Genomic DNA, 12917 nt, shown 5'->3' on the forward strand with positions numbered 1-12917 from the left:
TAAGCAAGTGGTTTCGGATTGAATTGAATTTTTGCAAAGATGATCTATAAATCGAGACTTACAAAATAGACGGTTCGAATCGTTGAAGTTCGATGTGAAGTAAGTTTCATATGTAATCCCCATTTTTTTTTTAAAAATGAGAATTCCTTTGCATAAAGAGTCTGATATATATATATATATATATATATATATGTATATAGTTCCATAAAGTAAATGTAAACGTGAAATAATATAGTTCCATAAAATAAATATAAACGTGAAATATTAATTTCACGATCAAATAATAAGGAATAATTATATAGCTTAAGTAAAGTGTTTAAAGGTGTGATTAAGGGCCAAGGTGGGACTACGGGAGCACCGCCATTTGTGGTGCGGGTTAGGTTGAGCTTTGAATGGGGCCAAAAATGCTGGATTTTTCTATGTATATGCACTTCAAACCAGAGTCATGCTCTCCTAAATTCTTCATTATGAATTTTTTAGGACGTATGAGCGCTAAATAAATATTAACTACAAGATTATATTAATTTAAATTTAAAAGTTTAAAGTACGTGACAATTTAATAAAACAAAATAAGAAAATAAGTTTTCTAATTTCATGATTTTTAAGTTGGTTTTGTTTTATTAAGTTGTCAAATATTTTAAGTCTTTTGTTTTTTTGAGTACGGATATTTTTATACTAAGAAAAGAGGGAGTTCAGCAAAGCCATACAATAGATAGCCTAATTTGGTATCGAATTCGTCATCTACGAGATTCGAACCTAAGATCTCTCACTTCCAAGTGAAGAGGAATATCATCAGATCGTAATATTGAATAATAAATATTTTAAACCTTTAAATTCAAACTAATATAATATTATGACTAAAATGTATTTAGTTCTCACATGTCCACCTGGCGTCCACCGTCATCCTCTGTCTCCTAATTAAGGCAAAGCAGAAGAAACGATTCAAATGGTGCCAAGTTCACTCAATTAAAGCCTTTTTATTGGGTCCATGGTACCAACTCCAAATTCTTGATCATTATATTATATTTCTGGTCTTCAGGTTTAGGATAAGTTAGTCATGAATCAAGAAAGAAGAAGAAAGAATATGGGTATGGAACCAATAGCCATCGTAACTGATTTTATTCCTAATTTTTTATGTATTAGATTACAAATTTAATGTAAAACCTACACCTTTTTTAGTTCCACAGGGTATTATCGCACAAAAAGTTAGAAATTAGTAAACACATGCAAATAATCGAAATAATTCTAACACCTATTACACAAAAGTAAACATACCATAATTTTCCGACATTTCCATGGTTTAATATACAAGCGATACTATGAGAAGGGGGAAATCAAACATATGACATTGGGTGAAATAAATGTTAAGATATGCTTTATCTTGTATATCAAAGGAACTAGGGTTTACACTTCATATTTATCATAAACAGCCCAACCTCAAACGATTTGATGAAATCCCAGAGTTGTTAATGAAGACGTACAACAAAAATGTCCATGGACTTGCAACAAACATGTTCGGACATGGATTTAGCAGCTACTAAAGAATGCAAGAGATTGCGAAACGAATGAAAGTGAATGAACGTAACTCTCCTCTTCCCACTGGGAGCCTCGTATCTGCTTTGTTCTCCAAGTTCCCTTTCCCTTTGTTACAATGGTTACTCGGTTATACAGCTCCATGCCAGATGAGTTGCCTCCCTCTCAAAATTGCGACAGATCACACCAAATGGACTTGTTAAAGTAAGCTTTGAAGCTGTGGCCCAGAAACGATGCAACTTGCTTATTTTCGGTACAAATGCTTAGCTAATTTAGTCAAACTAATTCTGTGAGTGAAGGTCTAAGCAGGCCTGTTCTCCGCGACAGCTCTTCCGCCATTAAGAAAACCAAAAACTTGCTTCAGGTTTCCTCTTGAAGGCCTTGCATTTACTACAAATTTACAGATAGTTACGAGTCTTCTCCGCATTTCTAATTTTGTAATGCATGTCTCACTGAAGAAGCTTCCACCATCAAAGGTTCCTAATGACATTGTCGGAATGTCAGAAAATACTCGAACAAAATATCATTACAACTTTCCTTGAATAAGATTAAATGCTGGTAGTGCAACAGTAAAACATGAATCAATAATGAACATCCAGGACAATAAACAAAATTTAAATCACAGAGAGAATGAGTCAGTTACTACAAGCTAGCTTAGACAAATATGTTTAACTGAAAAGGGATGAGGGGGCGGGGATTATGCGCTACATCTAATCTAAACACCCCTCCAAGAAATAAGAACAACAAGAACATCATTTCTTTTGATAGAGAACAATAATTATCTCAATGAAATAAGAAGATACGCTCAATGGCTTAGACTCATGACAATACATATATACACATACATGCACATAGAACACAACGAGAAAACAATAAAACCCATCAAATTCAAAGTTGACGAAGTTTCTAGGAGCATAAGAAGGCACACCTCTATCATCAAATAATGAAGTCAAGATTGCCAGACATACACATACGCTGATATCTTCCCCTGGAATAAATAGAAGATTGGAAAATATTAGCAGACGCATTAACGGTAATCCAAGAACAAAAAAAATAATAATTAAACATTATGTCGTATAAGTTTCACATAGTATAATTATAATATATATTTTGGAAAAATTAGGGTCTAATTGCTATATTAAATCACATGAAAAATCAAGAAATAATTTATGCAATTATATATCAAAGTAATGCATGCACATGAGTAACTAATGTTAAACGAACATAACATAATGGATTAGAAAAACTTGAAAATACGGTCGAGGCAAGTGTTAGACACTTAATCCTTACGACAAGTTTACGCCCCATTACGGTGCTCATGGTTGATCTGCGCATGTCTCCCAAGATACAACGACCATGTCCTTGTAATAGTAGCACTCCAAATCACAAGGCTCCATGAACCACGATTGTGTTGAAAACTCTCATATGGACTAAATGAGACTCTCTAATATTTAATGCACTATATGTATGTATGATGAAAAGTTATTTTGTGTTTATAGGAGGCTTCCCTATTTATAGAATGTGAGATACCTCTTTGGAAAGCATGTAACTATTCATGAAGAGTCAAAAGTTGCAACACTTCATTTAAATAGACTCATCTTTCTACCAAAAGGCTCCACTTCTAATTTCCATTCAATTAATAAATTTAATATAATAAATATTGTTTTTAAATTTTCCAACAATCCCCCACATGAATGGAAATTGACTCAATACCATACAAATGACAATGCAAACACTAGAGAGAATTCAGTAGGAAAAGTACCGCATCGGGATAGGTGGCTTTTGGCTTTGAACCTTCCGTAGTGAATTATTATTGGATTTACTTGGCTAATCAGTGAACACGATGTCTTGAACTGCTCAGCCGTTTGTGTAAACCAAGACAATAATAATCACACAATACCCTTCCAGACACCTCGTGGTTGCTCGGTTGTGTTCATTTTGGCCCTGAACAATTCTTGGTTTCTCATGAGTGCTTTTAGAGAACTAAGCCTTTCAAAAAAATTTCACAGGACCGGCCCCATTCCTCACTCAAGATAGGTGACTTCCCATTAAGAGTATCCTGCAATACCCCACTTGTTATTTCCAAGTATAGGAATCATTAAAAGCAAAGCTTATCCTAAATACACTGCAGATAGCACTGTTTCATCATAGGACATGGGTAGGAGATTATCTCCGTAGTGCTCCCATTGAATCATCCACAATTCGGTTGTCCCTTTGAACCTAGATCTTGGGATCTCCAGTCACCTAGGTTGGGTTGTCATTATGGCGATTCGTAAGACGTAGGCTTTTAACCCATTCCCCTCGATGATATGACTTACTCTCTAGTCAAACCTTTAATTAATTGGATCCACTATGTTGATGACTATCTCTTATGGTGCGCATTTCCATTTATGAAATTATATTTCATTCGAGAGTAGTTGTTTTCTAACGTTTAGTACTCCAAACATGCGTTCGGACTTGGTAAGTAATTTGCTAATATTTGAGTAAACTCCCCCACATTTAAGGTTTTTTTTTTTTCGGAAGGCCTCTAACCTTTCAATACCTTAAATTAAAGAATATCATTTTTCTTGAAGCAAATTACTTTTCCATTATACTTAAGTATATCATTTTTTAAAAATAGCTAAGCCACCCCCACAATTCCCATACATTGTGGTTGCTTTTTAATGCTATCAATTACTCACTCATCATACTTAAGAAGTAGGAAACAGTGAAGATATTTTCTCTTTTGTCTATTCTTTACTTCTAGGCTTTCAAGCCTCACAAGTCCTTTGTATAAGAAGCACTCCTTTTACATTCAACTAGGTATCCAGACCTTTTGTTAACCACAACATTATTATAATAATGGTTAAGACTACAATTAAATATGTGTCCACTACGGAACGTTTCACGAACATGTATGAGTGTGATGCACCACCGTTTACGTCTTTGGCATAAAGATGATATTGAAAACCTCCGTTTTCACTGTTTAGAAAATTATATGTAACTTTTATATAGTGACTTTTCAAGTACAACAAAGCCAACTGATGCCATTCAAATGGCACCATCACTGCAACCGAAGCTTACAGTTTGAGACGGACCAAATTAATGACTCCACGATCGAAGCGATCATGCCTTTTTTGTCAAATTCTATCAAGAATATGACCATACTCATGATATACTGCAAGTTTTAGTTATGCCTGTTAAACACGAAGTTTTATGCAACATGCCTTGCGTCAAAACACAGTATTTAATATAACTGCAGTATGTCTGACACATCAAAAGAGTCAAAACCAGAATAATGCGACACTATGCATTCACAAGAAGGAGTCTGCATTTAGAATGCAAACGATGCATCGCTCCTGAGATATATACCAACATTTCTTAATTTCGCAAGAGCTTACAAACATCATGCATATCACTTATTGTTAGCCATGTAAGTCATTGAATCAACCGTATATATTACAGAACCTGAAGTGCTTTCCTTTGGAAGAGACGTCTTATTCAATTTGAACAGATACAACCCTATCTGAATCGTATCGGTTCAGCAACCCAGATATATATAATACATGTCTGTTCAAATCGACCGACATTTCTCTTCATACTAGATGCCCCTTCAGTTAGAGAAGCCAATATAATTGAAATAGTCAATTCAACAAACACACATGCAACTCAATTTCAAAGAAATAAGTATCAGATCAAATACGTTAACGGAATCAAATACCATTCACATGCTTGCAACCCTATTATGCATATCCAGGGTTTAAAACATGTCCTAACAGTTTAAAACATACACATATAAATCATATATGAAAACTGACCAAACCAATTTCGTGAATAATAGTCGAAGAAAATGGTTATACGAAATTGTAAGAATAACTTCACACAAAATATACCACACACGCGTCATATGCATATCTCAACATATATGCAAGAAATATGTTCCAATTAGAGTGTTTTTCAATAGGCATTGCACTAAAATAAATTATCAGTCCAAACTTAAAACACGTATAAAAGTAAACCAATAAACATGTAACGGTTATTTGGTTCAATTAACTGTAACCATCCCATCTACACAAGGCATAAGACAAACGAACAAAATAATGATGAAGGTTAAAAGTTGGCATCTTTTGAATCAAATAAACTTGCAATACATTTGGAAACAGTTAACATATGAACTGCTTTATGCAAAACTAGAAACCAAAACATTCTACCATGAAAAAGAAAATCCACGCAGAAACATACACGATAGAATATTGTTCTCAAACATAGCAATCAAACCATTAACTTAAACTTGTCTTAAGATTGTTGGAAAAATTAGGGTCTAATTGCATAAATTATTTCTTGATTTTTCATGTGATTTAATATAGCAATTAGACCCTAATTTTTCCAACAGTTATCAACTAAGTTCAGAAGGGGCAAGTAACAGATCAACGTGGTTAAAGCAGACATATCGACTCTGAACCTAGCATAATGTACTAAGCATGATAACTTAGAAAACAAAATTTGACTACACCCCACTAAAGTTCTTTAGATTCCAAATATGAAAAAACGCTCGAATAAAATGCAATGTTATGCACGGTGGAATGGTTTTATTTAATGGAATAGGACTAAGCAAAGAGCTGTGAAGTCTTTACCGTTGTGGCAACAAATTAGGAGGGTCTTCCCTTCACTTAGATTCAACTTTGCAAAGTTCACAGCAGAAGGGAGATTATTCAACAAGGAAAACCGATCAAACTTTGATGTCTGCCATGAAAAGTGAAAAGTTAGTGGAACAAGTACATAATGAAAATGAATATCAGAATGCTATCCTATTATTCTTTTGAACTCACCACCATAGGAAGATGCATATATGCTTTAGCATTCCGATGAGAAACAGGGATTGACTCTTGATCACAATTTAATATGCAATCAACTTTAGATACTGCAGCTGCAACAAATAAGGTAAACTTCAGAGTAAGCCAAAAGAATTAACAAAGCAATGAGAAACAAAGGAGTGTTTTGGGAGGCAGATGAAACATGAACACATAACATTCACATGCAATGACAGACGGAGCCGAAAATTAAGGGTCTGGTTGGATTTTGAATGCTAACAAACCATGAGTAATTTTGAACATACCGGTTGGAGATATGCCTACAGCAAGGCCAGTTGAACCCAGCCACAACATAGGACAATCTTCATCACAAGGATTTAAATCCATATTTGTGTTTGAAATATCCAAAGGCAACAACGAGTCGCCATGCAAACAATGAACTGAGTTTTCTACCAAATTTGGGGCCTTGACAGAAACCTGAGGAGCAATTTGTCCCCTTCGAGCACGATAAACACGATCCTTCTCAACTATATCAGCTACCATCTGGTTACACAAAACAGGCCCCACATCGATAATATCATAGGCATGGTTCCAGAAGAGGGTAGGTGTTAAACCCCTTGCCCAGCTTTCTTCATCATCACCGGCTCCTGCTATGTAATTCCAGCTAAATTCCGAACTAGTCCTGTGTGGTACAACACCATTAGAGGCAGAGGCAGAAACAAGAATGATGGGTGTGAAATCCCAGGATTCATGGTCCGGAACTTCATTCAACCAAATCACAGTCTTTTGTGATATCCACAGAGGGCGCAGCGGCTTTTTCAATAAAGAAGCAAGAGGGGCAATGTCAGCACCGCTGGCTTCCAACTGTTGAGTCCATTCGTCTAATCGATCCTCAATAGATGCCTTCTCTGTTTCTGAAACCCAAAGAGGTAGATGCAAGGAACAATCCCAATCAAAATTGGTCTGTCCATTCTCTTCAGAATGTTCACCAGAAGTACTTAGCTCCTGATCAAAAGCAAGAAAATTTTAAGGATAGAAAGTCAACATATTGACAACTACATAATTTTGGCAAGAATGGTAACAGATATTAGAATTGCTCAAAGAAACGGAGCACCCAATTAAGGGCATGTTTGGTCTTGCTCCAAATTGGCTAAAAGCTTGTTTTAGACATCCAAAATCGCTTCTGACAACATTTGACAGAACGCATCATAAAGACACATTTTAGTGCTTTTTGGTTGCTCCCTTAGGAAGCACTTCCAAGTGCTTTTCCAGAAACTACTTGGATTTTCAATAAAAATTCTAACAATCCAACTAGGACATGTAAAACGCTTCTAAACAAAAGTGCTTCCTTCAAAAGCCGTCCCAAACATGTTTATCACACTATAATCCAACTAGGACAAGCTAAATTTTACTCACAAAAACACATCAAATTCTCTACCTTTCTAGACTAATGCATAATTCAAAACTACACCAAATTATTAAAAAATTTCTCTTTGTTTTCAATTTGAACTCGCCTCATCATTGAACAAATCACTCTGACGATCTTTTTTCCAATGCCTATAAATCGCCCGATTCAAAACACATGTCCAAATCGGAATCGTCTTCGACATGCTATCCGGAAAGCGCTTCCCCTTCCGAGTCGCATCCACAATAAAGCACCCTCCCTTCTGTCCTACCAAATTCAACAAAATCCCAGAAAAGATCAAACCAATAATCAAACAAAAAAACGAGAATAACAATTGGATGCAGGTTGTTACGGTACACCTTACCGGCAAGTTGGGCGACGTGGAGGTTGAGGCGGGAGGTGTTGAAGGACCAGTTGTTTGTGTGGCCGTCGGTGGATTTGAAGTAGCAGGTGGAGTGGAAGTTGGCAGTTGGAGAATACCAGAGGCCGCAGCGGAGGTTGGCGAGGAGAGGGAGGTCCGGCCAGAGCTGGGAGATTTCTCCGACAAAGATTGAGTCGTCGTAGATTGATTTGAGGGCGTTGTAGAGGGTGTTCTGCCGTTGTTTTATTGTCCTGGCCGCCCTGTATATGCTCAGCTGCTTCGTGCCGTCGTCCTCTTCCATTGAAATCGGAACTTGGAGGGAGAGCTTCTGTTTCTTAATTTCGTCGAAATAAGAAGCGGCGGTTGGGAGTTGTGAGAGTTAGAACTGCGGCGGCTCAGATTGAATAGGTTTTCTTTGTTAGACCAAGTCAGAGTTATCAGCTCATGTTTAAACTCTGAAGTCCGTTATTCAGGAATGCAGTCCTTATCCAACAATAAGTCTGACAGTTCTAGATTATTTTTAAATGTTTGAAAGGTTGTTTCACAGACGTTGTATTATTCAAATTCAAATATTACCGTCTAAATAGGGTTGATAAATCCTAATGTAATCTCAAAATTATTATAAATACACGCGGGGATGCGCATTCTGAATTGAAAACCTGAGAGTTCTAAAGTTTTACAGTTTTGTCATACAAATAACGTTAGTTCGAGAGTGCACTGTAGAATCTAACGCAACAGACGACCCCGTGTGACATTTGCAGTTTGAATTCGATTTTCGATGTTGATGTATCATATTGGTGGCCAGAAAAAAAACTAAAATGTTCTGTCAATCTTCACGGCCCTCAAAAAAATAGATAGTTGTGGCCAAAACCACTAACTTGTCCCTTAAGAAAAAGAACGATATACTCAATTTCGAAGATTATTTTTTTTGTATTTTCTAATCTAGAATATATTAGATATCGCTAGAAAAATACGATCTAATTATTTAGAGTTAAACCGCTCTAATAATTTTGCACAACTCAAATGCTTTGCTCTTCTCTAAGTGGAGATATTTATAGAGAACAAGATACAAACCTAATCAAACAAATAAATCTAATCAAATAAGTAAACGTAATTGAATAAGAAAAAACCTAATTCCTTGAGGACAAAAAACCTAGACGTTAATAAAATAACATAAAACAAAACATCTAAGTGAATAAAATCTTCCCTTTTCCTACATTTTCCAACGTTTAAGACCAACTTCAATGGTTGGGCTAAAAGCCAAATTTTTTAGCCCAGAATCAATGAACTTAGGCTATTTTTTTTCTTAAATTAAATTTAAAAAAAAAATATGTAGACGATCGTAAATTAATTTTATGAACATTTTAATCTAAAAATATGTAAATTCCGATAAATATTGAAAAATCACTAAATTTTCCACAAAGCAAGCCTTCAACTTTCCACCTTGGGCTAACTTTCAATTCACCAACCGTTCAACACCAAACTTTCAACTTTCATCAACCATTCAACACCAAATATCAACTTTCACCAACCATTCAACTTTCATCAATCATCCTCTATATAAACATATGTCCAATATTAGTTGATCACACAACTTTTCAACCTTCAATCATCATTTATCTTCACCAATCTTTCAACTTTCAAAGAGTTTTTGTTTCCTAAAAATCCTCAATATCTCATCAATGGGTGATAGAAGAAGGCGTAGCATGGCAATGCAGATGGCACAAAACCAAGCAAGGATTGAGTTTGAGGATGAAGAATTGTTCAACGCCTCGTGGTTCTGTCATGGGCCGTTCATATATGCAGCGTGATAGAGAAAAGTGTCATGACCGAATGATGAAAGATTATTTCATCGAGCATTCGAGATTTCCTGCTCATGATTTTCAAAGGCGGTTTCGGATGAGGAGAGAGCTTTTTGAAAGCATCTTGAACGCAGTTGTCAATTATGACCACTACTTTGTAAGGAGGCTAGATGTCGCAGGCTGACAAGGTCTATCACCTCATCAGAAGCTCACATCTGCTTTTCACATGCTAGCTAATGGGTGCTCTGCAGACTCAACTGACGAGTATTGCCGACTTGCAAAAAGTAACGCTATTAAGAACCTGAAACGCTTCTGTAAGGCAATTGAAGGCACATATGGAGCCACATACCTCCGCAAGCCAAATCGTGAAGACTTGAAGAGGCTTCTACGCAAGGCAGACAAAAAAGGCTTCCCTGGAATGATAGAAAGTCTTGATTGTATGCATTGGGAGTGGAAGAATTGCCCTACTGGTTGGGCTAGCCAATTCAAGGGCCGTCATAACAAGCCAACCATCGTGCTCGAGGTTGTGGCATTTTACGACACATGTATTTGGCATGCTTTCTTTGGCGCTCCTGACACGCCCCGACCTTGATATTGCTCGAATATCAGGATAGACACGTGCTGGCCGACACCCGAAGGTGACGAAAGCCATTAATTGATACAAAAGCTAAGAATGAGAAATAAATAAGGGTTATGAATTGAAATACAATGAATTAACAACTTAGGAATATGTTCAGAGTATATAGCTAATTAGAACACTAAAATAAATAATATAAATTGAATGAATAAAAGAGTGGGTCTTACACCGAGACGGCTCGAAGATGCCGATGTTGAAGTGTCTTGACGCCAGGATTGTATACCTCGATTCTAAGACCTAAATGGGGGCGCAAAACAAAGGTGAGTGGACCAAGTTTATATACATACATAATACGAAAACAGTTGTGAACATACTAACTCCCAAGTTTTAATAATGAAAACTACTAGCATAATAAGTGATAAGTTTACTGAAAACCCTAGCATGCCAAAAACATCTCAAAAGACATATCGCGGAAAAACATCGCGAAAATCAAAATATCAATCATCTCACAGATCGTCTCGTAAGCGCGGTGTGCTGCTAGTAAGAACATTGAATAAATATAACTTCCGGCCATATGCCAGCACCGTGGTCTCTGCGCCCGTAGCTAGAGATTACCAACTCCCGGCCCAATGCCCGCTCCGTGTCCCTCAGCCCGTAGTTAGGGATTATTTCTCCCGGCCTAACTGCCAACACTAGATCCTCACCTCAGGCGGCATAGTATCCACTAGGTACGCACAAATAGTTACGCCTTTCATAAATAACCACTTCATAGTATAAAGTCATTCATCATCTATACTATAAAGAGGGGTTTCTAACCATGTTCTAGCATCCTATCGTCATCCATCAGATAGTCTACCAGTTTATGATTTTTATAGAAAATACGATATATTAAAATATAGCTCAAGATAGGCCAACAATTAATTCCTTACAAAATAACGAGACGATAATCAACATTTCAATAAACATGCTTAACATAAAATCAATCCATAAACTCATAAGGCATGCTTTTCATTTATGCAATTAAACTATAAAATCATGTAATTTTAGAAGGGGTCCACTTACATTACTCAGCTGCTGAAGAGCCACGCAATTAGCAAAGACGGAAACGCCACAATTAATTGCCCATAAGCACATAAAGGGTACATTTAGTCAAACTCTACTCAAACGACTTATTTTGGAAAAATGGACATCGGAAACGGGTTCAGGACGTCGAAATTAGCCTAGGAGGATCTCGGACGAAAACCCAAACAAGTCAACGAATGGTCAACGTTGACCGGTCAAAGTCGAAGTCAACGCTGACCGTTGAACGAGTCAACAGGTCAAATAGTCAAACCAGGTCAAAGGGTCTTGGGCTTAGGGCTTAAGTCCTAAAGCCTAAGGGTTTAGGGTTTTGCTACACGGGCCGAAGGCCCTTGTTTTCCCAAAGCCCGAAGGCCTGTTTTGAAAGGGTTTAGGGGGATCGGGCTCAAGCCCTTAACAGAAAATGGCCCAAAGGGCCTTATTTGGTTTAAAACAATTTAACTAAAATTAAAATAAAAAGGAAATGGGTTTGGATTTGGGTTGGGCTCGGCAGGAAAGGCCCAAAGGCCTTGGGTTGGGTGGGTCACGAGATTCCAAGGAAGGAGAAGGTCGGATTTCGGCCGGAGAATTCCCAAGCTCCGATAGAGCTCAAAACTCAACCAAAACATGTCATTTAATATACCAAATTGAAGCCCCGAAGGTAAGGAATCAAAATATACCCTTGTTCCCGTCATAGTGGCCGGAGGTGGCCGGAAAACGGCCTGGAAACCACGGGTGTCCGCCGGAAACTGGGTAAGATACAAATGAATATAACTTCTTCAATACTCAACGAAATTGGGTGAAACAAAAAGAAAAGTTGTATTACTTGACGAGACGAAGAGATTGATACCTTTCACGCCGGCCAATTCACCATGGTTTGGCCGGAAATTTCCTCGAAATGGGCGGTGCTCGCCGGAAAACTGAGAAAATATCCCCGAACTGGTTCTTCTTGGTTTTGACGTCCAAAGCAAGTACAAAGGGTTAGTTTTCAACCAGTGACGAGGGAAAGACGATCAAAAGGGTTTAGAGCTTACCATCGTGACTGGAATTCGAGCAAAGACTTCGAAGCTCATCCTCCATACCGGAGCTCGGTAACTCTTTCGCCTTCGTCGAGTTTCAATGATGCCGGAAGGGAGCTCAAGGATGGTGGTGTTGTTTGTTGGTGAGAAAAGCCCTTAGAGGGGACTGAGATAGAAAGAGCCGAGAGGGAGAGAGAGTTAAGGGAAGGTGAGACAGAGAGTGACAGAGAGACAGCGAGAGTGAAAGAGACATGGAAATCGGGAAAAGAGAAAGAGACATGGAAATCGGGAAAAGAGAAAGAGAATGGGAGTTGGGTGTTTGCCACGTGGCAGCGTGGGGGAGAAGAGAAATCGAGATAAAGGGTTCGGAT

The 12917-nt window shown here is 37.5% G+C and overlaps 1 protein-coding gene across 2 annotated transcripts; it reads right to left on the reverse strand.

The window, feature by feature from the left end:
- Positions 1–1255: 1255 nt before the first annotated feature.
- On the reverse strand, positions 1256–8552 carry LOC137748433 (tRNA A64-2'-O-ribosylphosphate transferase). 2 transcript variants are annotated; one of them, XM_068488582.1, is made up of 7 exons: positions 8093–8550; positions 7838–7995; positions 6629–7328; positions 6342–6439; positions 6147–6255; positions 2462–2521; positions 1256–2013 (listed from the first exon to the last, which is right to left on the reverse strand). In XM_068488582.1, the coding sequence occupies exons 1-7, from the start codon at positions 8388–8390 to the stop codon at positions 1835–1837; spliced, it is 1602 nt and encodes a 533-aa protein (XP_068344683.1). In that variant the 5' UTR covers positions 8391–8550; the 3' UTR covers positions 1256–1834. The 2 variants fall into 2 exon arrangements, 1 of the variants encoding a protein (XP_068344683.1); XR_011070053.1 differs by lacking the exon at positions 1256–2013 and adding an exon at positions 3296–3592 and having other exon boundaries at positions 2487–2521; positions 8093–8552.
- Between the last annotated feature and the right edge of the window lie 4365 nt (positions 8553–12917).

This window comes from Pyrus communis, chromosome 10, assembly GCF_963583255.1.
Source record: "Pyrus communis chromosome 10, drPyrComm1.1, whole genome shotgun sequence".
Classification (NCBI taxonomy): domain Eukaryota; kingdom Viridiplantae; phylum Streptophyta; class Magnoliopsida; order Rosales; family Rosaceae; genus Pyrus; species Pyrus communis.